Source organism: Pteronotus mesoamericanus, unplaced genomic scaffold, assembly GCF_021234165.1.
Source record: "Pteronotus mesoamericanus isolate MK-2021 breed Mesoamerican mustached bat unplaced genomic scaffold, CSHL_Meso_final contig_202, whole genome shotgun sequence".
NCBI lineage: Eukaryota > Metazoa > Chordata > Mammalia > Chiroptera > Mormoopidae > Pteronotus > Pteronotus mesoamericanus.
This window is the reverse complement of record NW_026555086.1, coordinates 5,642,169-5,667,532: the sequence shown is the minus strand read 5'-3', so window position 1 is coordinate 5,667,532 and position 25,364 is coordinate 5,642,169. Positions and strand designations below refer to the sequence as shown.

Here is a 25,364-nt window from a genome sequence, read left to right as displayed (position 1 = left end):
CTGCCCACCAGAGGGCACTCGACCACCCCACTAGGAGGAGTTACCGGTGGACTCCCCCGCTTTGCGTTATTTAAACACCGGCAGCCTTCCCTGGCTTCGAGCCCCTGCAGGAAGCACGGGGCTTGGACGGGCGGGCTCTGTGCACGGGGCGTGCCGTGCGCCTGGCCTCAGTGCTCCTTCAAGTGACTGCGGTCTGTCTTGGCTCTTCCCCACAATTAAGGAATGTTTGGTAAACTGTCACACGGCGGGGTGGCGGGGGCGCGGCGGGGGTAGGGGTAGAGAGGGAGGAAGCGAACATTGCTGAGGCTGCCAGTGCACCAGTTACGGGGCCCTGAGGCCTGGGCTTGGCCGCAGGTGATAGGGGAGCCGCATAAGCAGCGTCGGTAGGCTCCGCTGCTTCCCGCACTCACATCTGCCAGCACGGCAGCGGCCGCCCGCCACCTAGTGTCCTCTGAGCCACGTTTCCTCTCCACCTGAATCAGCTGGACTCGCCTTTAAATGCCCAGCAGGCGGTCTCGAGGGCCAGCCACAAGTCAGCCTCAACAAAGTCATCGACACTCAGTCAGCCTTTAGAGAGCGGAGTAGGAACAGCCAAAATGCCCACTTGAAAACATCAACATTTACTAATATTGTAACAGTGGGAAATTGTCACCCGCCCCGCTGTTCCTTTGGCCTGGTTTCTGTAAGCGTGGACTCTAATACGTAGCTTGGAGATGAAGGACTTTGAGACATGAGTCCCCCATTTTCCAGGTGGCCGGCACCTGAAAGTAAACCGCTTTCCTTTCCATCAGCACCTGCCGCGCGAGTATTGGCCTTTGTGGCGGTGGGGCAGCCGGACCTGCCTTCATTACAGTATCTACAGAAGCAGATATCCAAGTGGCTTGTGCCAGCACAGGGCACGCTGCTGTTTCTTACTATCGATGCGCAATCACTAGAGTGCAGTTCGACTGCATCAGTAGCTCAGGGAACCATCACCCCCTCATCCACAAAGCACCCCGCTAGGAATGCCAACTCTAACCACGTCTTCAGACCTTACCGTTTACAAGAAACATGGGGACAGAGGATCGAGCTAAACAACACCGCAAGAAATCCCGAACGTGAAACACCCTGGTCTGTTCAGATAATCCATGTCGGGCGGCGGAGGCGCGGGTGTGTGTGTGGGGGGCTGTCCTGGAATAAGCAGATTAAGGAGACATAACCACCACTTGCAGTCAATGAAACTTGCTTGGTTCCTAGCTGAGGAAGATAATAACCATAAAAGCTCCTCTTTTATGATGTGACAATTAGGACAGTTTAAGTAGGTGTGGGCATGCAGTGAGGCTAGGAATGTACAGAATCTTCTCAAATGTGATAGAACTGGAGTTCTAGGGGGACGTCCCTGTGCTTAGCAGATACGCACTGTGTCCTCCAGAAGCGAAGCTCATGACGACCACAACAAATTTGTAAATGACTCAGGAGGAAAAAATTAGGAAAAGGAAATATGGCAAAACCATTGTGCATTGTTGAATCCAGGTGGTGAGTACAAGGATGGTCATCGTACTCTATTTTTTCATATGACTGAAAATTTTCATAATGACAAGTTGGGGTAAATGATAGCGACCATGTCATTTGCTTTGGGTAGCAGACGAGGCCAAGACGCCTTGTCTTCATGAATCCCAGTTTATCTAATTGGAAGAAAGGAAGGAAGGGGCCTGCGTGGGGAACAGTGCCCTCCCACAGCGAGCCCTGAATTATTTATCAGTGAATGACTGTTGCTTCCTCTCTTTGGTTTTCTTTTTCTGAACCTGCCACTCCAGCTAAAGCGAACCTTAAGCCTTTATCGTGTTTCCAAATGCTTTGAAACCACAGAGGGAGGTGGTTTTGCAAAGATAAGGGCAATCAAAGAGGAGATTGCTCTCCTGGCCAGTGGGGTAGTTATCAGCATGCTAAGGGAGCGGGTGGTTATTTGTAGCGTCATGCCATGTTCAAAGTGCTGTTTGATTATAAAAGAAAATCAATTCTCTTCCAGCCCTCTATGAGCTGCAACATGGTATATTGGTTGTTTTTCCTCAAGGTATAAATACTCACAGCAGCCCATCAGCTACTCTGACTTAGACCTGAGATGCTGTATTCTGTAACCCGTGCCTTCGTCTGTCTCACCATCCATTCACTAATTTATTCAAGGGCCAGGAGTTACGGAGGGAAACGTGGTACAACCAAAAAGTGGAAGCACACTTGAGATGTGGATGAGCAAGAACTGTAATGATCAGTGGAGACGTAGACAGGACAGAAGCCAAATCAACCTCCACACAGTATTTCTCCAACTTCAGTCACTGTCAAAAATTCAGGGTTGCTTGCCATACCTGAGGATTATTGTTAACTATAGGATTATTACTTAAGATCCATTAAATCCATTCACTTAAAACAACTTAAATGCCAACTGTGGTCTCATCCTAAACATTACTAGTCATAAAGATCATGGTTTTGATATTATCTTTTTCTGCCATATTACAATAAATGCGCAGCTATATAATCAATCAGGTCATGTGTCTTGAGCAGCATGGGCAATCAGTGATACAAGTACCACACCATCTAGGAATCTTCCTTTCACAAAAGGATTTGGGGCAAATGGATCAGGATGGAAATACTGGCTTCTGTGTGTTTGCACGTATCTGAAATACAAACACGTTTCACCTGACCATTATTTTGCCCCATGGTCCTTCTGTGAAGGCCTCCCTTTAGTAATAAATCAGTGATCTGCTTTGTACAACTGATTTCCTAGACACAGCAAGAAGAATGGGTTGGGTGACTGTTTTGGTGATTAGAACATGAGCCGGTGGCCTGAATACTCATAGAGATCACATATCTATTCGGTCCTGATGCAAGAAGTGTCACTCTTTAGACACATATCACATACGCTCCCAAAACTCAAATAACAAATGTCACACGAAGCAATCGAAAATGCTTTCCAGGGAAGGTTTAGGATCAGTCGGTTTTCTCTCTCAGCACTTTGTTTTAGTCTTCAAGAATATGGGACCTCCAGGCTGCCTCCTCAGCTCATTTTCCTCTGAATAGACCACCCTCATAAAGAGCTATTTTTTTGGTGCAGAGTGTGGGGCATGCAGGTTGGTAGGTGTGTTAAATATACTTTAAACTGCTTCCGTCTTTCCTTTGTCAAACATTCACCACATAGGCACGACATCCAGGCCTTGGGCTGGATGCTGGGGAAATCACAAAGAGCAAAACAGACATGGTTCTTGCCTCCTGGCGCGTACGGTATAGCTTGGGAGAAAGACACAGAGCCATCTCCCAGGTGAACAGAAAAGGGCTCTGCGGACGGACGGACGCGGCATTTGAATTGCAGCTGCGGGCGGGGGTGAAAAAAGACTGCCTCAGGCAGAGGAAACAGCCAGTGCAAAGACCCCCCTCTAGCGATGGGGCAGGACAGGAGGGCGTCCTGCCGCCAAGCAATGAAGAGTGGTCGGAGCCTGGGACAAGTGGGGCTAGACAGGTGTTGGCCCATAGCCATTGTCAGGAGTTTGGTCTCTGATCAAAGAGTGACGGGGAACCACTAAGGGGTAGGACTCAACAGAAACCGAGGCTCTGTCCGCAGTGAAGAAGAGGTAAATGGGTACCAGGCACACAAGCAGCAGTACCTACGGACATGCCCCGAACATTGTCTATCCAAAGCAACTAGCCCCTCTCCCACCTCCCATAATCGAGGCGGTTCACTGTTTCATCTCAGTGCATGGCCTCAGCATTCACCCAGTAGCTCAAGTCAAAAATCCAGTGTCAGCCATGATACCTGCCCTTGTCTTCACCCCCCTACGCCATAGCTGATCCATGGCCAAGTCCTGTCCATTCCACCTCTTCACCGTCTCTGGAATCATTCACTTCTCCATCTCCACCACCATATTCCTGCAGTTGCCTCTTGCTGAACTACTGCAAGTGTTTCCTAGTTCTCTCCTATTGTCTTGGCCCTACAACCTGTTTTCCGTACAAAGTCACTGTTTTCAAATACAGATCTGATCATGCCACTCCTCTGTCCCAAGTCCAGGGAACCAGGGTAAATCTTGATCAGCCAGAGCCAAGCATGGCGCATACATTCCATTTGCCCGATTGATTATGGGTGGAGACCCAGTGACTCATTTATGGTCACTGAAACAGGGTTATTGCTTCTAGGGAGATTGTGGGAAAGGTTGCCTTGCTCTTCAAAAGAGAGTGCTGGAGGAAAAAGATCTTTTCATTTTGTTAGATGTCACCACATCTGGGTATATCTGGAATGGCAGCAGCCATCTTGCTGCCAGCCTAGAAATAGATTCAGGGATTTCAAGTAAAGCAGCGCTGGGAGCTAGGGGTGCCATGCCTGGGGCTTGCCCTGCCGTGTGAGAGAAAGCCCCTTGTCACATAACTCAGATTAAGTTGGGTTTTCTGGTATTTGCAGCTCTAAGGGTTCTAACTGATGCGTGTCAGAGGTGTCAGGGCCGAGTGGGCAGTTGGATACCTGCACTGGACGCTCAGTGGAGAGGCCTGAGCTGGAGAAATATGAGTCCCTAGTGTAGCCTGGGGAAGGGGCGAGATTGCCAAGAACAGAGTGGAGAGTGGGATGAGAAAAAGAGTTTGGGAGAGGATGATGAGCCTGCAAACCAGAGAGGTGTCGAGGGGGACCACCTGTGGCCAGCAAAAAGTATTCCCTGCTTGCCTCTGTACACTGCTTGCAGCTTACATCCCTACAGGTACTCAAACTGGACTAAAGGAAGTGGTTTAGGAGTGCTTCCGGCTGGGGGAGGGAGTTGGATTTCAGAACGTACCCTTGGGATTAACATCTGGAGAGCTTGGCTGCCTGCCATTTAACAAGAAGGCCATTTTACCAGCATTTCAAAGGCAACCAAAGATTGAACAAACAAGCTGGTCAGAGAATATTTCTCCTCCTCTGAGTGTAAACTGCTGAGTTAGACAGAGGTTGGATGGGAATCTCAAGAGAAGGCACCATCGTAAGAGAAGGCTTGGAGGCGTGAAAGCCGGGGCAGCAGCCTCAGAATTAGTCTGGGGGCTGGCATGGGAGATAACATGGGAATGCGAGAGAGAGGCCGGCATTGGGTGGGCCTTGGAGGTGGGGCTGAGTTCAGCCTTGACTCAGTCTGCAATGGCTCTTTAGTCGGTGGAAAGCTTTCGAGTGGTGTTGAGTTGGTAACGGTGTTCCAGATCCAAGTCCAGGCTAATGAGGTAAAAATACATAAAAATGAAGAATCCAAGGACCAGAAGCTACAGTGTCATGGCAGAGGTTCTCAAAGTTCAAACTATGCACCAGAATTAGTGACAAATGTAAATTCCTGTCACTTGTCCTCCCAACCCCATCCCAAATTTTGGATCCGATATGTTTATCAACCAATGGTCATCGGTGCCAACTCAGTGCCAACAGGAATCCACAATTTGGGATGTGGTGGTGAAGGAAACACCTCAATTGTATACAGCAGGGCTTTGAAGAGCAAGGTGGCGCTGGGAAGAGGTGGTGAAACGCAGCCTTCTTTCAGTCTTTGGTAGAAAGGCAGACACAGAGGGGCTGACGTATGTACCATATTTTGCCGGGTATAATGATTACATACCACGGCTATAATGGGTAAAATAGTCCCGTGTATGACGCACACAGAAAAACGTCGGTGCACAGTATACAGCAAAATATGGTAAGTAGGAATCCCGCCCCTGGTCCCTGATTGGTCTGTCTTCATGCAAATGAGGACTCCAAATCCTTACAGTTTGATTGGTCCAAAAAGTACTGTCCTGATTGGTCAGAATGGATTAAGTTTGGCTGGTGGGTGAAATAGGTCCAGAACCTCCTTTCTAAGAGCTAACTCAGATGGCAGGAACACAGAGCAGGCAGGCAGTTCATTGCAGGCTTCCCCTCGAAGTGCGGTTTGGGTTGACAGGTCCCTGTGTAGAAATGGCTGCCAAGCTCTGCTTTTAAATGAGTCCAGTTGGCCGCCAGGAGCCCTTGTTAGTAGGTGTCGTCTTTCCCAGGGTCCACACATACATTTTTCAAAGCTCCTCTGGCAGGGCTACCGTCGCGGGATGACGTGGGTGTTAGGTTCCCATGATCGGTATCCAATCTCCTCTACTCTTTGACGTAGAGAACTGGTGTTCCTCAATGTTACAGAAACGGCCTTCCAGGTTCTCCCAACTTGACAGACCCTCTCGTTCTCGGTCCACGCGGGTTCAGTGGCATGGCGGCGCTGCCAGCAGCAGTCAAGTAACTGGTGAACCGGGATGGTCACTCGCACCAGCGACCCACCGCCCCGGGAGTGTCTTTCGGAGACTCGGGACCAAGCCAGGCCCCGCCCTGGCGCAGACTTGGAAAACCCGCAGTCACTGCCTTTCCGAAAGGCTGCAGCGGCGGCACACAAACACGTGGGTGGGTCTCTGTGGTGACTGGCTGACGCTGTGACCAATTATGTACAGGCGCTTGTCCGCCTCGCGGGCCTATACTTCCAGGATTTGACAATTCTCGAGGGCGCTGTTGCGTAAGGGGCGGGCCAAGTGTGCCCCACCCTAGCGGAGGAGATTTCATTGGCAGGACGAAGGGCGATATACTCAACGCCCCCGGAAAAACGTCCTTGACAGACAGGTTCGAGAGCCACTTGCTGCCAGGAGGCTGGGCGGAAGCGTCGGAAACCAGGGGTGTCAGGCAGGGGGCGGATCTTCACTCGAAGAGTAGGGCGGGGCGAAGAGGGGAGCAGACAGGGGCCGGGCTGGCGCTGCGGCCGGAGATGCTGTGGGTCCGCGAGGGCGCTCAGCAGGCCGGAGCACTGCATTGAAGGCACTGAGGTGAGGTGCAGTGCCAGACCGGCGGGTACGTATGTGAGGGTCGTGCAGTCCTTAAACCTGGCCGCCAGCGTCCTCGGGCCGGCATTTTTCTGCCCTGCTGGGCGCTTTTGCCTCCATAGCGATGGCAGCCGCGCTGGTACTTGGGGGCGGGGCTGGGCACCTGTCCGCGTTTGCAGGCACCTGCTGCGTCTGCAGCCGAGGTGGGGCTCCGGCCGGCGCTGGGGTCTGCCCTTCTGGCAGCTGGGCCGGGCTCGCCCGAGGAGGAAGGGGGCTTGCCCCATTCAGATCCCGCCTTCCCTGGCTCTATCCCCACGTCCGGCTGTCCTGCACCCTAGGGTGTGTGGGTGGGCCGAGTCTTGGAGACCCTCAGCCCCCCACTAGAGGGGCTCGTGGACCCGGGCCGTCTCGAGGTAGCCGTAAAGCTGGGACACGGCCCCTGCCTTACTTCACGTCGAGACAGGTTTGTCCAGATTCTCTGGGTGCGCGTCAATGGGTTTCCGCCCCGTTTCTGGGTGCCCGTCTGGCTGTTCCCAGCGGGCCGGGCCGAACACAGGCCGTTCCTGTCTTTTCTCTGGGCACTGTTCCGTCTTCTCTTATCGTGGCATTTAAGGATGTTTGGGGTGATGTATTAAGGTAGTGCTTATGTAGGGACTGTGGCGCGTAGGAGGAAAGCGGCGCCGTCTCTTGAGTGTTGGCTCGCGCTATGTACGGGTCACTCATGCGGGTCCAAGATCCTGAGTTCTTGTTTATATGGCCTAATTGGAAATTTTTAAATTGTCTCCTAATGACTAGTACGTGTCTTAGGTCTTGCGTCTATCTATGTCGCTCCTGTTGGAGGGTGCTACACTGCACCTGGGTAGATGAGACAGCTTAATAAATGGTGTAGTAATTCCCAGGCGATGATGTTGCTGCAGTAAATAGTATACCTCCTGCTGAAACATAGGAGGAACTGGGGGCAGCTTTTATTTCTTAAAGGCAAAGTCACAAAATCATTACGTTTTAGACTTGGAGGGGACCTTAGAGGTGACTGATCCACCCCAGCAAATTTACATGGTGGTGATCACTGTGTCCCAAGGGGACAGAGGTCCCCTGTTACATCAGGCCTGCCCTAGATGACAGTGGGGGGCTGCGCACTGCCTGGCTCTGGAAACCAGTGCTATGTTCATTTGAGCCAAACATGACACATTTTTGGTGTCCCAAGCATCTTCATTTGTATCATAATTCTCTTTGAAGACAGATTGGCAGAGAACTTTTAGTACTAAGTTGCTCTTTACTGGATATAAGTCAACAGGTCCATGGAAGAACCAAGATCTTCACTCCTTTGATTTATTTAATTACTGGGTGGCATCATGTCAGCCATAATTGGCACTGGCAGGGTATGGGAGATCTGGTACCCTCTGTGGGTGTCATGGGCTTGCCAGAAAACACGTATCTGCTGATGAGGGACACATTTGGTACATGATCTTTTAATGATTTGCTTCTTGTGAATTTATTAAAATGTTGCTAAATTTGACCCTTTTCACCTTCAGCCTTCTGAGTGGTGCAACACAGGAATTCAGAGACGGAGCTCTGCTTTTCATGGGGGGAAATGGCCAGAGCAGAGAAGTTGCCGTTCTTACAGATGGGCTTGCTGTTCTCCTTTTGCTTCTCTTCCTCTGTATTTTTAGTAAATGGCCCACTGACTTTGTGACATTAGAGACATGCTTTCTTATCCACTGCTTAAAGCTTTAGTGGAAGATTTGTGTTTGTGAAATCTTTTACACTCCTCTGTTGCATTTGTATGTATTGGTCAGCAAATCCTTGAATGGCCAATCCTAAAGTTTCCACACTTCAAGCAGCTTAATAAAGGTCATTCTGGGGGGATGGTCCCAACAGGACCCTGTTAGCCCTCTGTCTTCCATGCCCCCCCTTCCCTCAAATTTTTTCTTATTCCTGCCAGAGAGTCATTTTGTATTTAAGTAATTTAATACACACTTAAAAATGGATCTCTACTTCCCTGTAACCCTGAAAACAGTAGTAGATTTTTGTGTGCTGTGTGGGCACAGTGCATTCTGAACCTGGTGTTCCCAATAGTCAAGTGCCTCCATGTTATGCTAATAGCAACTGCTACAGTCCATGTCTTCTGCGTTTCTGGCACCAGAGCTGAGTTGTGTCACTGAATATTATGAACCCTGGCCAAGCACTGGGCATCTACATTCCTGCAGACATTTAAAGGTGGGAAATAATTTGGAGTCAAAAGACGGAGAGGGTATTGAAGGAAACAATTCATGAAAACACTTTCCCCCCTAGGTTTTTATAACTATGTATTATATAATGTTATATCGTATCTCTATTGAGCATGTCAGATTTAGTTCTTAATTATTTCAGTAGTCTTAACTTTTGGTGATGGTGTTTGTTTTCCCATCTCATTTTCAGGTAAAGTGAACCTGGGGGACAGAAGAGTTTGATGACGCAGACCACTGAATTTTTTCGTGTGTGCACGTTATGAACCCTTTCTGGAGCATGTCTGCAAGCTCTGGACGCAAAGTAGGTATAGCTGATAAATTCAGTGAGAAACAGGTTGCATCAGAACAGAGGCCAAAATAATTCATGCTGAGGTCGCCCTCTCATCTTAACAAGGTTATCTTGTTTCTCTAGTTCAGGTTTTACTTTTGGGAAATAATTATTTTGTTGATTAAAGTTAGTTTCTGAGACCGAGATCACACCTCAAATAGAATCATTCTGGCTATCATGATTCTAAGATTATTTTGACAGGTGATATTTACATATGAAATTCGTCACATGCTACTGTAGTAGTTTTTTACTAAACTGCAAGATTCTATGGTTAGAAAAGCCTTGGGAAAGGCTAGTCCAATGTGGTCAAGTCAGACTTGAGGACACTGGTTTAATTTTTCTAAATAAAATGTTTAATTGCAAAAACAATACATTTTAGGGAGGCCGGATATGTGTAGACAAAAAGAAAATAAATATAACCCGTAATTCCACCTCTGTGAGAGCACCGCTGTTAATCATCTTTTTTTATGCACGTGACATACTTTTTTAATATAGCTAATTAAACAGCCTTTGCTGTACTGGAGCCAAGAATGTACCTATGAGATGGGAGAGTTTAGTTTCTGACTCATTTAGATCTTTATCTCTACTTTGATGACAGCTCGTGCTGGGGAGAATCTGAATGTAGAAACATATCCATTAGGAACAAAATCAAAGACCCATTGCTAGTGAGATACTAGCTTCCTTTGTTTCTAACCCAAGTGCTGTTAGGTAGTGACTAATTTCAGTCATCTCTATTGATTTAAAAAAAAAAATTTTTTTTAAAGATTTTTATTTATTTATTTTTAGAGAGAAGGGACGGGAGGGAGAAAGAGAGGGAGAGAAACATCAATGTGCAAAAGAAACAGCAATCAGTTGCCTCTCGCACACCCCCAACCGGAGACCTAATGCGCACAACCCTGGCATGTCCTCTGACTGGGAACGGAAACTGCAGTCTTTTGCTTTGCAGGACACTGCGCAACCCGCTGGGCCACCCCAGTCAGGACCATCTCTATTGATTTTGAGCTGTGTTGCACCTGACCACCTACGGCACCTTACTGCCCAGGGGTTTTTCTAGCCTGTCCGGTTGTCTGATAGTTTAGTAACCCCTTGCCCTCTTTTGGGGGCCACCAGGATAAATGATTTCTTTATTTCACTTAAACCTTGTAAATATTGGCTTTTTCGTCTCTATAGGATGCATCTAACAAGAGTTTTCTAAAGCTTTAGTCTTGCTTCGGGTTCATTCTGCTCATTACAATGGCCCTCCTGCTGAAAGGCTTTTCAAGTCATCTTGATCATGATGCTAGAATATCCTTGTAACAGAGTAATACCAGCTTTTAGGTCAAGGACTAAGATCACATGTACTGCTGCAATTTAAGAATCATCCTAACAAATGTTCTCACCACTTCCTCTTAAATAGCGATCTGATGGTGAAGAGAAGACACTACCAGGGGATGGGAAAACCAGCCCTCCACGCACGGCTCCAAAGAAACAGCTGCCTTCTATTCCTAAAAATGCTTTGCCTATAACTAAGCCTACGTCCCCGGCCCCAGCAGCCCAGTCAACAAATGGCACACATGCTTCTTACGGACCCTTCTACCTGGAGTACTCTCTCCTTGCCGAGTTGTAAGTTCCTAACAGACTATTCGGTTACATTCTGAATGACTACTGAAGGTAAAGAATGAAATTTATTTTGATGGACTGGACTCAGGAAATAGCCATTTAATCGTAAAGCTCAAACTCATACCCGTCCAATATCAGCCTTAATGTTTATAAGAAAGATGGAGGCTATCACTAGCAACACAGTCTGTCTTAACTGAGGTCTCAGTAGTGTTTATAATATTGTCTTGTAAATGCAGTGATTCTTAAAGCTTGGGAAAATAATATTTAAAGGCAAATGTGCGCTTAACTTCCATGTTTGTTTGGATGGCAAGAGGAGGGAGAGTAAGATTAAGCACTGGCAGTAGCAGGTCAAGACCTTACTTTCGGTCTTTGTTCCTATGAAGTGAAGAATCCACCCCCTGAAAAGGTGGTCGTAAAGGATGGGACAGTGGGAGGGTGGCCATCTATTCTCTCTTGGGTCAGACCCAGCTGGAGAGTTGCGCTCCACTCTGGGGACCATCTTTTAAGAGGCAACCTGACAGACTGAGGCGGTGGTCCCAGTAGACGGAGGTCAGAAAACCAGACCCTGGGTGTCAGTCTTTGAGGGAAAGAGAACTGGGGAGACTTCATGCACTTGAGGGACTGTCATTAGAAAGGGGACCTGCCTTAGTCTGTAGGACCCCCCAAGGCTGAATTAGGCGATTATAGGGATGCCATACAGACGTGGGCTCCGTGCAGGGGAAGCTGACTGGGCACAGAAGCCACACGTGGACCGCAGCTGCACGTGTCTGCGGGGGGCGAGGAGAGGGCGCTGCAGAAAGCCGGTAGTGGCACAGCGCCCGGCCCGCCCAGGGCTCCGCGTGACTGAGTGCCGACGGCCTTTGAGTTAACCAGTCTGTTACAAGGGCAGGAAGTTTGGCATATTCTTAACTTCAATTATTTTAAAATTCCTTTGTACACAGCACTTGATACTAAGCGAGCAATCTACATCCTAGCCTTGTGTCAAAGGCTCGTGATGTGCTGTGACCATAGGGTTTAAGGGGTGGAATACTAAAACCAAAGCCACGAGTCCTTTAAGCCCGGGAGTAAAGACACACTCTTGAGTTATAACGCAGTGGCATAACTGGGGAAAAAAATTCCTTTGTATCTGCAGTTGTTGTAAAGGCAGGCGTGAGCCCGCTGCCCCTGCACTAATGCTGTGCTGGCCAGAGGCCCCGAGGCCCCGGCCCGCAGGGCTGAGTGCACTGGGGAGCAGTGGTCCCTTTATAGGTGCATCTGCCGGCCATGCTGCTGCTGACACTGAATTTTAGTGACTTAAAAATGGAATAACTGCTTTAAAATGATATAAATGTGATGGCAAACAGGTAACAGAAACTTTCAGCGAAGGTCCCATAAGCTACTTCTCAAAGTTCAGGATTGGCAGGTTAGTGTGTTTCAAGGGCCTCGCTTAACATCGTTCTTTCCAAGATCTTGTCACGGCCCGCCTGCCTGAGACTCGGAGCTCAGTGGCGAGGAGCAACGCAGCATGGCCGTGGGTGACCAGGTCCCCGAAGAGCCACTGCAGCCTTCGTGTGTTGCGCCTTCTTCCCTATCTCAGCACCCACCACTGCCCACCCCTGGCCCAGAGTGCAGGTGCCTGCGCCGTGGGGTACACGCGGAGGAGCAGATCCTGTGCCAGTGCCTCGCCCTGTGCACCAACACTGCACATACAACTAAACGTGGCCTTTTGTTGCACGGACTGGTCATCTCACTTAAGATGACACCTAAGTGAGGGCAGTTCCATGGAATTTTATTCTCAGTTACCTAAAGTTGTGTTTAAAATGGCTTTTGAATGTGTGTGGGTGAGTGCTATTCTCTACAATCACAAAAGCAGTAACTTTACCAATTCTCTCGTTTGCCTCAAACTTACTGTCCACCACATAAATCGTGCTGCATTGTCAGAATCGCCTCCAGGCTGTTTTATTCCTGTTTGGCTTGAATTTCTTCATCTGGGGCCCTTTGGGGTGAAGCCAGTGAAGGGGCAGCTTGCAGAATTAGGGCATCAGCTGCCCCTGTGGGGACTGTCCTGCCTCTCAGAAGATGAGTGGGGGGCGGCCCGAGCTGTCCGTGTCACTCACAGCCACACCGTCTCACTGTTCTGCTGCTTCTGTTGCAGTACCTTGGTTGTGAAGCAGAGGCTACCAGGCGTCTATGTGCAGCCATCTTACCGCTCTGCATTAAGTAAGGATTTGCTCCTTTTATAACAGTTACAGCCTGTTGGCTGCCTCTGACACAGACATGGACCTTAACTGTTCTACTTTTTCCTACAGTGTGGTTTGGAGTAATATTCATACGGCACGGACTTTACCAAGATGGTGTATTTAAATTCACAGTTTACATCCCTGATAACTACCCCGATGGTGACTGTCCCGTAAGTAGGAGCCACAGCCTGGCTTCATGTGCTGGCCAGTGAGGGGGCCTAGAGGGCTTCACAGCTTCCCTGTGCTCTTCCTGACCGGCCACTGTCATGGTTCGTTCCCTAAAGTGCCTGTCTACTGCGGAGCCTCTCGGGGGATCTCTGGGCCTTGTTGGGTCATTTGCCCTGTCGGCCTCCGCCCGGAGCCCTGCGTGCCCCTCTGCACGGGGTGCGGAGGCTACACCGCAGCACAGGGCGTGCAGGGTGGCGGCTGTGCTGGAGTAGAGACTCCCCCTTTACTGCGAAACTTAATGTCCAGGAGAGCCGTGACATAGCTAGGTCTCGCTCTTGAGGCAGCTCCCTGACAACGTGGCCGTCTTGTCCTGACACACTTTTCACCGCTGTCTACGGGGGCCCGTTAACTCCACTGCCTCCATTAAGAGGTGTGTGTCTCTCTCCCCACACAGCGCTTGGTGTTTGACATTCCCATCTTTCACCCGCTAGTTGACCCCACCTCAGGCGAACTGGATGTGAAGAGAGCATTTGCAAAATGGAGGTTAGTAATAAGGCTTTCCTCCAGTGACAAAGTCAGTGAGAGGACGCCTCAGCAACGAGCCCCGTCTCCCTGCAGGCGGAACCACAACCACATCTGGCAGGTGCTGATGTACGCGAGGAGGGTGTTCTACAAGATCGACACAGCAAGCCCCCTCAACCCCGAGGCTGCCGTCCTGTACGCTCCTTTACTTTGATACTTAAGATGAACCTGAATATGCAGCGAAGTAGATAATGTTGGTAACTTTTTGATTTAAACTCTTAATGCAGGTATGAAAAAGATGTTCACCTGTTTAAAAGTAAAGTGGTTGACAGTGTCAAGGCAGGCACGGCCCAGCTGTTCGAGCAGCCTAAGATAGAAGACCCCTATGCCATTAAGTAAGTGGTCTGTTTTCTACATGCACCATGCCTTGCGGTCCTGTGTTTCCATGTTTTGGTCTTAGAATGGGCTTTAAAGGGAGAGCATGTAATCTGTTAGCCTACAACCCTTGTTGTAAGCAAGATTTCTGATGCCTCTTGGGGGCTCTCTTCTTGAACAAAAAGCCTTACATGGACTGGCCCACTGTGCCAATGGCGAGCTATTTAGGGACATCGGCTTCCTCAGGGTCCTGACACAGCGCTCTTTCGAGCACCAGGACCACCCTCCACAGGGGGCCATTTTAGCTGGGAGTCCCTCTGAAACGGCCACAGCGCCATCGACACTCTGACTTGGGGGACGGCGGGCGAGTGCCTAGTGGCAGGGGTGGGCTCCTGCAGCGCTGCGATACCTGATCTTGGGGACAAGTGTCGGGGGCAGTGCTGAGACCGGACGGGTGGTGACTGAGCGCTAGGGCTCTGCACACAGACTGGCTGGCTGCTGCCCGGGCTCTGGTGACCCAGAGCAGTCACTCAGTTTTACTCTGCCTCACTTTCTTCATTTTAAATAACAGAACCTCCGGGGTTGTTGCGAGCCTGACTGAGCTAACCCAAGGAGAACGCTCTGTAAAGGGCAGTTACGTGCAAGAACAGGCAATGTCTAAAACTTACATGTTGATAGCTAATTAAAGCCTACTCTTTAAATCCTCGTTAGGTTTGTTATGGCAGCTGTCCTAGGTACTAAGAAAAATGGATGCTACACAAATTTAATTGCAAACAGTTTTTAAATCTTCCTCTTCCTTAAGCTTTTCCCCATGGAACCCTGCTGTGCACGACGAAGCCAGAGAGAAGATGCTGACTCAGAAAGTAAGCACATAGCCTTTTTTCAAATAGTTAACTCACTGTTTGCTTTCCAAAGTGTCTTCACTGGGGAGTACTCATTCTATGCGAACAACTTTTTGGGAAATGCACGTGTACAAGGCTGACATCTCATCCGTCATTTTCTGATGTCTGTTTTGATTGTGCCTAGAAGCCCGAAGAACAGCACAATAAAAGTGTTCACGTTGCCGGCCTGTCGTGGGTAAAGCCTGGCTCAGTGCAGCCTTTCAGTAAGGAAGAGAAAACAGGAGCTACTTAAGAGCCGGAGAGCCCGGTGCACGGTGCACGTCCCTGTGGCCTCGGGCCCCGCTCAGGCCGACCAGCGGCCAGGACTGCTGCAGAGTAAACTGTGTGAACAGTGACCGACACCAGCGTGGTCCGTGTGTGCTTAGGTTCTAAAGGCAAGTTTTGGAAACCTCTCCAGTAACGCGTTACTTCTGTCAGAAGTGTCTTTAGGGTGGTGATCTAGTTCAGTACTCCAAATTCTTGGGGACCTTAAGGCTTAAATATTTTTCTGAATATAAAGTTAAAGGTAAGTGGCATTCATTTAAAATAGGGTAGAGAGAGTTTAGCACTATCTAATGATTTTAAAATCAGCAGTTTCAGTTGTACATATGTTAGGGTGTGGAGAGGAAGGGCCTAGGGAAAGCAGGCTGCGTAGCTTGTTAGCGCTGTTAGGTGGGAGACCATCGGAGCCTCAGTCTTCAGCCTGCTGTCGTACTGATTTACAAGCTGCTGCCACTGAGGCACACGTGGGGGCGTGGGAAGAAACCAGAACATTTGTTCATAGTTGTTTTTTTTCCAAAGCAAATTACTTACTGTATTTTTATGGCAGGAGGGATAAAAAGTGTTAAAACGGTTTCTAATGAAGTCAAATATTTAAGCAATGAATGACTAATGTGTTTCGTAGAGACAAAATAAACCAATAAATGATGGTTCTTTGTCATTTATGCAGGAAACTAAATACCCTTTTCTCAGTATAACTAAACAAAGATTAATTTATAAATGCTTTATTGAAAAATACACTTATTTTCATATAAAATTACAGTAGCAGTAAGTATCTGGAGAGGTTTTTATAAATATTTTTGCAGAACACTATTCTAACTGAACAGTGTAAGTTCCATATTTCTTTTAGAGCAAATATGAAGTTACCTAGTAACTCTGTTTATACTGATTCAATTTACAATTGAATTTTCTCCCTAATAAGGTTATTCATTCAACTTAAAAACTGCTGGAACAATACTGACTAATAAAGGTATATATAGAGAATTCAATAGCTGTTAAATAACCTTTTCTAATTTGTATGAATGGTACTATGTACTCATGAAAATCTAAACTGTCCAACCTAAACGTTTTTAAACTGCCAGGAACACACCCAAAGGTATTTTAACATGTATCACCTTTGTAGACACATGTCTTTTGGATAACTACCTCCTAAAGGAAAAGGCCATAATTTTTAATGTGAATTCCCTTAATTCAACTTGATTTAAAATCTTCACTTAGCCAGCTGATCCCTATTAATTGGGGGCAGGGCGGGGGGAACTGCAGGATTTAAAATACATGCCCCAAAGGTGGCTACTGGGGCTTTAACGATTTTAAAAAAGTACAAAAGCATCAAAGAAGATACTGAGTGTTTAGCCTAGAAGTTTTGTACTTAATAAAGTTCACATTGTAGAAAGTGCCATCACAATATACAGCAAAATCTGCATTACGGAGTCATGCTTTTTACAGCCCTAAAGTGCCACTTTGTATACAAGTTCACGCACACACTGCACACCAAACAGTCAAGCACTGTCACACTGCACCACACCTGACGGGGGCGGGGAGAGCACACAGAGGGAACGGGGAGACGTGGGCCAGGAGTCGGGGCTCCCTTGCTATGCTTCAAAAATGCAAAATTTTCACACTCCTACCAGGTGTTTTAGAACACTACCTAGTTTCTGTGTTGCTTTTCATGAGAGCCAGGCAGCCCACACCACGGGCAGGAATGACTGGAGCACAGTCCCGCTGCTGGGGAGGCCAGCAGAGGCCGCGCACACTATCTCGGCATGCTCTGTTCTCTACAGTACCTGGGAAAGCTTTGCCAAAGAGTTAAAAATCCCGGTTTGGATTCTAAGCAGCATTGATGGCAAGCACTGAGTGGTAGGAAAAAAGGCAGATGGAATGAGTAAAAATAAGGATATTGGAAAGATTAAGGAAAAGAGCCCCATAATCTAGCATGCATTAAATGATGCTGTTAAACAGTTTGTGAAAAAGAGTTTCAATACAGCAGACTAACCTCAGTGGGAACCTCGGTCATTAGCTACATCTTGGAGACGGCGTATTAAGGCTGAATGATTTTCAGGGCAAATTCTTTTGGCCGGTGATTCACTTCCATCTTCCAAAACAATTCCTCTCTTTTTGGTTGGAGTTTCTCCTGTCCGTATCATACTGTTGATTTCTCTTAGTCTCTACAGTGAGAGAAAATAGATATAAAAACTTTAAAATGCTAGCACATGGAATTCAGTGTTAAGGCGAAGTACCTCAAATGAGTTAAGTGGTTTACCTTAAAGAGTCTGAACATCTTAAATAACTAAGTTATACAGCCTTCCACTTTCATTTCTCAGCTGGCTGAGACTGATCACTAACTGGGGCTGAAGGAAATTACTTCTGTGTAATGAGCTCCAGGAGTTATTTCGTGTATACTTTTCTGAAATGTGAGAGTTGACAAATTTGCGATTTCTTTTTACAAGTTATAGATCATGACATCTCTATTCCACATTTGATTCCATATTTTCCCATTTTTCTTTTTCTTTTTTAAAAGTATGACTTTACGTAGTATTATGCCTTTTTTTTTTTTTTTTAAGTCTAGCAGCCATTCTCAACTGGAATTTGACAAGAGAAGTAAGCCGTAATTCCCTATAGCATTCTTCATAAGCGATTTATTAGTGTGATCGAGAATGTAATAGTCATGTATTATTCTTGGGAGAATTAAGGAAACACTGCCAGATTGCTGGAGACTGGATCCGTTTTCAGTGCTTTAACATTGTTTCTCCAAAGCCCCAAAAGTCAGTTTATCACATTATTTTATGGTCATTTTTTTGGTAAAAAAATTTTTTTCATGCGCTGCTTCACTGTCCACATTTCAGGGAAAGCACACTGAACACATTCACGTGTACTTGTCACAGGAAACTGTCTCTGATCTTCCCCCATCAGTATATTTGGTTAGAAGAGCACATCTCTGCCTGCCACATAGTATTCTACCGTGTGTCTCACTCCCAGTCCCAGCACTGTCTGTTGAAAAGACTGTCCTTTCTCCACTGAATTGCTTTTGCACCTTTCTTGAAAACCAGTTGGCCACATACAGGGTGGAGCAAAAGGAGGTTGCGTTTCTAGAAAATACAATGATAAATAATACAAGAATAAACTGTTTCCATACTCATAACTGTCAGCCTCCTTTTGCCCCACCCTGTATGTGTGGTCCACTTCCAGGTCTAGCCTGTCCTGCCGACCTGGAAGTCTACCTTCACCAGCACCACAGTCTTGATTCTGTAGCTTTATAGTAAGTCTGGAAATCAGACTTACTATAAAGTCTGTGAGTGCCTCAGGTTTTTCCCAAATTGTCTTAATTATTCCAGTCCCTTTGCATTTCTCTATGTTTTGGAATCAGTTTGTTAATTTATACAAATAATTCTGGAATTTTGACAAGAATTGTTTAATTTATAGGTCATGTGGGAGAAAAATGGAGATCCTGATACTGTTTTTCAATTCTTGAATATATGTTCCATTTTCTCAGTCTTTAATTTCTTTCACCAAGGTTCTGTAGTTTTCAGGATACAAGTCTTGCACATCTTTCATCAGACTTTACCTGTATTCAACTTTTTAATGCTATTTATAGTGTTTTAAAAAATCCTTCTAATTACTCATTTCTAGTATATAGAAATACACTTGGTTTTTGCATATTAATCACATAGGCTTTGAAATCTTAACTAGTTCCAGTAACTTTTTGTAGATTTTGTGGTTTTTCAATGCAGGAAATTGTGAACAGAGATGGTTTTCTTCCTCCTCCATCCGTACGTCTTCCCTCTCTTGCCCTGTGGTATTACGTATGCCGGGACCTTCGGTGACAGTGTTGAACAGGAGGGGTGAGGGCAGACAGCCTTGCCTTCTTCCTGATCTTAGAGGGAAGACATTGTCTTTCCCCATTACATGTGTTAGCTATAGGTTTTTTAAATACACATTTTTATCAGGTTGAGGAAGTCTCCTGGGAGTTTTATCATGAGTGAATATTGGATTGTTTAGTAGATAATAGGATTATTAAGATTATGTCTTTTTGAGTGTTTTGGAAGTTTGTCTTTCAAGGAATTGGTCTATTTCATCTTACGTTCATCTATTTCATTTTGATAACTGAATGCTCAACAGTGACAAACAAGGAAACCTAAAAAAAACCATACAAACGTGTTCCATCACATTCAATGGAACAAAGTTGGTTTTCATCCTTCATTATACTTTTATTGTCTATAGGTCCTGTACTGACATCTCTCATTTCTGATATTGGTAACATGTCTTTTCTTTCCTACTTAGTCAATACAGAGACACATCAAATTTTATCTTCTAAAACAAAACAAAAAAGCCCTTAACATGTAACGGCCTTAATTTTCTCTGCTTTAAGGTGTTTATTTCATTGACTACTGCTCTTTTTCTAGTTGCTAGGGTCACTAATTTGAGACCTAAATTGAGACCTTTCCAATATAGGTAACTTAGTGCTATAAATTTCCCTCTTCACACTTGTGGCATTCCACACATTTGGTATGTTAGGTTTTCATTTAGTTCAAAATACTTTCCAATTTATTTTTTTCCTTGACTCATAGAATTATGCAATTTAGTTTCCAAAAAGTTGGGTGTTTTCCAGATACCTTTGTTAATAATTTCTAATTTAATTCCACTGCGGTCAGAAAATACATTATTTGAATCCTTTACAATTACTGAGGCTTGTTTTATGGTCCAGAATGCAGTCCATCTTGGTAAATGTGCCATGTGCACTTGGTGCTGTTGGAATGTTCTATAAATGTCAGTGAGTCCATTTGGTTGATAATGTTCCCATTTGGAATGTCGTTACACTGATTTTCTCTCTTACTTGTTCTATCAATTATATTAAACTCTTGACTATAAATGCTTTTTTCCCCCTATTTAGGATTGTATATCCTCTCTATCATTAGGAAATGACCTTCTTATTGATAGTATTTGCTCTTCAGATACTAATATTAATGGCATTAATGTAGCATTCTAAGATTTCTTTTGATTAGTTAGAGTATAACTTTTTCTATCCTTTAAAAAAAGACAACAGCTTTACCTGGGTAATTCTCACACCACGTAAGTCAAGCCATTCAGAGTGTACAAATCATGGCTTTTAGTGCGTTCCCAGGGTAATACAATCGTCCATGACATTCACCACGCTTCTGTCACCCCAGAAGGAAACCGTACCCATCGGCAGACACCCTACCTGCCCCTCAGCAGCAGGTAATCACTACTTTCTGCTTCTGTAAGTTTGCCCATTCTGGACATTTTGTATAAATGGAATCCTACAATATTTATCATTTTGTGACTGGCTTCTTTCATTAGCATGTTTTCGAGGCTCACTCATTTTGTAGTACCTTTTTATTGTAGTAATATTCCATCGTGTGAATATACATCTTACTTATGCATTTAATGGGGCATCTGGGTTAATAACCCTTTAAACTATATATCTCTGTACTACTTTGATTTTTCACCCAGTGTTAACAATTTCTACCTTGTAATTGGTATATTTAGACCACTTACATTTAATTGCTATTTGTTTGCTTTTTCCCCATGTTCTCTCTTTTGGCCTTCTTTTGAAATGAGTATGTCTGACACATTCTTTTTTTTTCATTTATTTGGTTATAAGATGAAAATATATTAGAGGAAGTGTCAGTCATTTCATCTAACTCCAATTGCTTCGTGGGACTATAGCCATTTTGTCCCCAGATTTCACAACACACCGTGAATATTATCAGCATTAGAGTAAACCTATGCAATAGCTTGAAGAAATTCCATTTTTTAATATTTTGTCTTCCTATTCAGAAATATTAATTAGTATATCTTCATTTATTCCAGTCTTTTAAAATCTGGTTCAAGTTAAATTATTTTTCTACAAAAATTTATTACAAGGCATATGATACTTTGCTATTATAGGAAAAGTTTTTCCATTATATTTTCTAACAGATTTTTTGCTTTCCCAACTTTTTAAATGATTTCAAGCTTACAGAGAAGTTGGACAAGTAGTATACCGACTGTCCATTTACTGATCATCAACATTTACCTCATCTGCTCTCTCCCTATAACCTTTTAGCTGACCCATTTGAAAGAAAGTTACTGACACTGCAACAATTCACCTCTGAATACTTTAAGTATATTCTCCTACATAACCCAGTAGCATCATCAATACCAAAGAAATTTAACAGAAATTTAAAAAATACTAACACTGAAGTCCATGTTAAATTTTCCCACTTCTCCCAAAAATGTACTTTATAGCTGAGTTTTTCTATGGAGCATCCACTGCATCTGGCTGACCTGTGTCTTCATAGTTTCCTTCTCTCTCTAGCGGTACCCTCCCATCAGCTGCACGTCATGATGATAACATCTTTTCCTGCCCCTGCCCGGGAGGCTCCATCAATTGCAGCATCCTCACATACACCAAACGGTTGTGGGTTCAGTTCCCAGTCAGGGCACATACCTGGGTTGCAGGTGTGAGCCCCTAGTCTGGGTGCATATGGGAGGCAACCAATTGATGTTTGTCTCACATCTCTCTCTCATCAGTAAGAAAATACGCCCCGGTGGGAAAAAAAAGTCCAGGCCATTGTGTTTCTTTCTAAGCAATTTATAAATGCAAACATCACAGCAGGGCCTTTAAGATCCAGTTGCGTTCCTTATTCAGGTATTCTTCCTGAAACCTTTCCTTCCACGTCTCAGCAACTGTTCATCCATGAAGACCTGACTCAAGGTTCCCTCCCTGTCACAGACTGAGGCCCCCACAGCTAGGCTAATATGGCTCATAGTGCACTGGACACAATGTCCAGTTCTCGCCTTAAGCAAAGACGACAGAGACACTGCCTGTCACAGAAACAGATTCTCAGTGATTAGTTTAGAGATCCAAATTTCCTTTCCCTAACAAAAATTTTACAAATGGAATAAACACAAAATCCCAGATTTACAGTAGAATTTAGAAATGCACAAAAAGGAAAAGAAATCCAAATCTCTTAATGGATTTCCAACTCAAAACTTCTCCCTCAAAACCCCTGATATTTGCTCCACAGGGACTTAACTGGTCACTGTTCTCTTTTTTCAAGATTTATTTTTAGAGAAAGAGACGAAGAGAAACATCGATCCATTGCCTCTCACAAACCCCCGCAACCCGGGATCTGACCCAAAACCCAGGCCTGTGCCCTGACTGGGAATCGAACCAGAGACCTTTCAGTTCACAGGCCTGTGCTCGATCCACTGAGCCCCATCAGCCAGGGCCTAACTGCTCACTTTTCCCTGACAGTTCTTATCAATCCTGTTTCTAGAATCCTAAGCATTTTGGAGTTCGTAAAAGCCAAGAGATATGTTAGGCTCACCTTTGAAGGACTATTGCTGAAGTAGTAGTAAATCTTTTCTCGAGGAGAAGGCATTGCTTCATTTTTATGCGGGGAAATGTAGACAGCATGATTTTGAGACAACTGTATTCGGCGAGGTGAGCCTGTTCTCACAAATGGATAGGGAGAGAGTGGAGGAGCATCCGCCTGTTTAAAAAAAAAAAAATCAGTATTTCTAAGAAAGTTAGACAAAATTTCTAACCTGGTTTTTTTTGAAAGTGGTTATTTTTATTATAAGAGTTGAGATACAATAAACCATTAGCTTTCTGAATGCTCAACAGTGACAAACAAGGAAACCTAAAGAAAACCACACAAACAGCAAACATGTAAGTGCTTACTTGGTGCCAGTCAGTGTCTTAAGCGTTTTTAGCACATTGTCATTTAATCCTCAAACCACTCCATAAGCTGGGGACTGCTCTCATTCCCTTTTTATGTGGGAGGAAACAAAAGGCACGGAGCAACGTAACTTGCAAGGTCCCCATGGCCGCTGAGTTTCAGACAACTGGAACCCGTGCCTTCTCTCTCATACTGCTCTACACTACAGGGACTCCAAATACCATCTTACGCTTGTTTAATGCTACACAATATAACTTGTATTAGTCAAATTATTTGTGTTAGACTTCCACCCGTTTTAATTAAATGGGAATTGTTTGTAAAACTAGTTTACAAATGGAGCAGTTCAAAGAGAAGTGATTCCTCATCCCTTTCAGGTGGAAAAAAAAAGTAATGAAATGATTCCCATCCAACTTACACTGTTTGCCTGTGAGTACTTCATGGCAAATGACTGGATTTGTTTTATGTAGATGTTGTTGTAGAACTGAATGAGGTCGCCCCTCTCCTCCTCCTCCACGTCACTGTTGGCGCCCGTGAGACGAGTAGGTGTTGGCGGGGCGCTGCTGGGCTGTGGGACAGGCAAGGTGCTGCTGGACCTCATGACGGGGCTGGAGTCTCTGCTGGCTGCAGCGGGTGGAACAAACGGTGTTAAACAGGAAGCTGCTGATGCAGACTGTTTTTAAACAAAAATCAGTAGGATAAAGGGAAACAGCTACCTGCTGCACTTGTGGAATGGCAACAAATGGGCCCTTCATTCTCCATACAAGGGAGCAAAGCACAGGCACTCCGTTAAGTACTAATGCTACCCCCAGGCCGTAAGCGTGGGCCAGCACGCCAAGCAGGGCTCACCAGTAGGTCACACCACGCTCTCTAGGACCTGAGTCCTGCATTCAGTGGGCACAGAAACATTTAGGGACGGTCTTTCCATAGCAGGGTTTCAGTTGACATGCCAGACTTTTCTGAAACTCAGGCCAACAAATTCCTGCCTGAAACCTCTAATTCCCCTGGGGAAAAATGTTTTTACACAGGGTGCCTCAAACCTATGGGATAAAGGACAAACAACTTTGCTGCTAAGTTTAGAATTCTATTTATTTTCCAACACATCCTTTGTCAATAAGTTTCCTTAGTAATTTCATTTAGTAATCCTCAGTATTCTAGGCCTAAAAAGTAAGAGAAGCTCCTAATTTGATTATGTACATCTTCATAAAGATCGCACTTACTCCTGTCCTTTAGTTCTGTCGGAGAATTCTGATGGCTTCTGCTATCACTGCTGCCAGAATTCCTCCTTCTCCTCTTCCCTCTTATCAAAACACTTCTATACACCTTTAGAGAGACCATGACAAGGAGATAAAAATTAGTATTTATTAAACATCTCCTAGAATATATGATCTTGACATATTTGATTCTCACAACCACCCCATGTATAATAGTTACCCTCCTCAGGGGAGGTTAATAAAGGCAGCCGAGGTCATGAATCAAATAACAGATCCAGGGTTTATACCAGAGTCTGTCCGGCTTGACATTCCAAGTACTGCTATCATACGAAAAAGCAGTAACAGTACCCAATGATAAAATCAAGTCATTCTAAGCCAAATACAAAGATCTCACATACCTACCTCTTTAAAAGTATTAAAAGTAAAAATGAGTTTTAAAATTAATCTGATTAAATGTACTATGTTTCCTAAGCCAGACAGGTGACAAACCAAACAAGTTCCTAATTTAATTAGAAGTCAATTACTTCATATCATTAGTTTAAAGTCCTCTTTTCTCCTAAAGGTAAAGACCTCCTTTAAAGTTAAGTCTGAGTTGCTTAGTCTGGAGACAAGGCTATGGAATCAACTCTGGTTAACTTTTTGTGTTCATCGAAGTCTTTAAGCTTTATTTTCAGCCCTGAGACGAAAGGTACTTACCTGGCTCCGGGCCTGTGGCTGAGTCCTGTAGGAACGCATAATATTCTGGAAGGACTTGTCTTCTTTTGTGACCTGGAAAAAAGAATAAGTAGTTTGTGAGAGAAACTGACTTTCAGCAAAATATTGTATGGAGTACAATAAACTTACCCAACACTGAAATTGGTGTAAATTATAGTTAAAAACCAGTCCCTTAAAGTTTGGAAATGGTCCTAAGGGCACACAACAATTGAAGGAATTCTACTGAAATTTAATGTTCAGCAACATCGGAGATAGTTGAGCAGTACCTGAACCAAGACCTAGAATGAAACAGTAACAACTGAAAATGTCCCTAGAGGGACAGAACAGTGTGTTGCTTACTAGGGATCCAATGAAATA

General features: G+C 45.2%; 2 protein-coding genes and 1 non-coding gene across 7 annotated transcripts in view; 2 read left to right on the top strand and 1 right to left on the bottom strand.

Moving 5' to 3' along the window:
• RBL2 (RB transcriptional corepressor like 2) overlaps window positions 1-25,364 on the bottom strand; it is a 58,887-nt gene that overhangs the window by 4,942 nt on the left and 28,581 nt on the right. Inside the window, exons 18-23 of one of the 3 annotated variants that reach the window (XM_054570339.1) lie at window positions 24,990-25,061; window positions 24,300-24,402; window positions 23,498-23,703; window positions 22,729-22,893; window positions 17,391-17,562; window positions 13,951-15,259 (exon numbers count right to left, since the gene is read on the bottom strand). In XM_054570339.1, the coding sequence (XP_054426314.1) occupies window positions 17,392-17,562; window positions 22,729-22,893; window positions 23,498-23,703; window positions 24,300-24,402; window positions 24,990-25,061 (717 nt within the window). In that variant the 3' untranslated portion in view covers window positions 13,951-15,259; window position 17,391. Of the gene's footprint in view, window positions 1-13,950; window positions 15,260-16,621; window positions 17,248-17,390; window positions 17,563-22,728; window positions 22,894-23,497; window positions 23,704-24,299; window positions 24,403-24,989; window positions 25,062-25,364 lie in introns of those variants that run through there. The other 2 variants (XM_054570338.1, XM_054570337.1) reach the window with 2 other exon arrangements.
• AKTIP (AKT interacting protein) lies at window positions 6,711-16,185 on the top strand. Of its 3 annotated transcripts, none has more exons than XM_054570341.1 (10): window positions 6,711-6,801; window positions 9,217-9,327; window positions 10,751-10,956; window positions 13,088-13,152; window positions 13,242-13,342; window positions 13,795-13,883; window positions 13,959-14,057; window positions 14,150-14,257; window positions 15,040-15,100; window positions 15,264-16,185. In XM_054570341.1, the coding sequence occupies exons 2-10, from the start codon at window positions 9,286-9,288 to the stop codon at window positions 15,369-15,371; spliced, it is 879 nt and encodes a 292-aa protein (XP_054426316.1). In that variant the 5' UTR covers window positions 6,711-6,801; window positions 9,217-9,285; the 3' UTR covers window positions 15,372-16,185. The 3 variants fall into 3 exon arrangements, with proteins under 3 accessions (XP_054426316.1, XP_054426315.1, XP_054426317.1); XM_054570340.1 differs by having other exon boundaries at window positions 6,711-6,826; window positions 15,264-16,184; XM_054570342.1 differs by lacking the exon at window positions 6,711-6,801 and adding an exon at window positions 7,242-7,261.
• LOC129068242 (small Cajal body-specific RNA 1) lies at window positions 11,892-12,057 on the top strand. The gene has a single exon (XR_008528918.1). It is a non-coding gene; the product is annotated as a small Cajal body-specific RNA 1 (non-coding RNA).

Excerpts from the sequence above, each read along its gene's own strand:
- AKTIP (XM_054570341.1), top strand. The coding sequence starts at position 9,286 with ATGAACCCTTTCTGGAGCATGTCTGCAAGCTCTGGACGCAAA. Across the intron at positions 9,328-10,750 it reads CTGCAAGCTCTGGACGCAAA|CGATCTGATGGTGAAGAGAA; the intron begins GTAGGTATAGCT and ends CCTCTTAAATAG. Across the intron at positions 14,258-15,039 it reads GAAGACCCCTATGCCATTAA|CTTTTCCCCATGGAACCCTG; the intron begins GTAAGTGGTCTG and ends CTCTTCCTTAAG.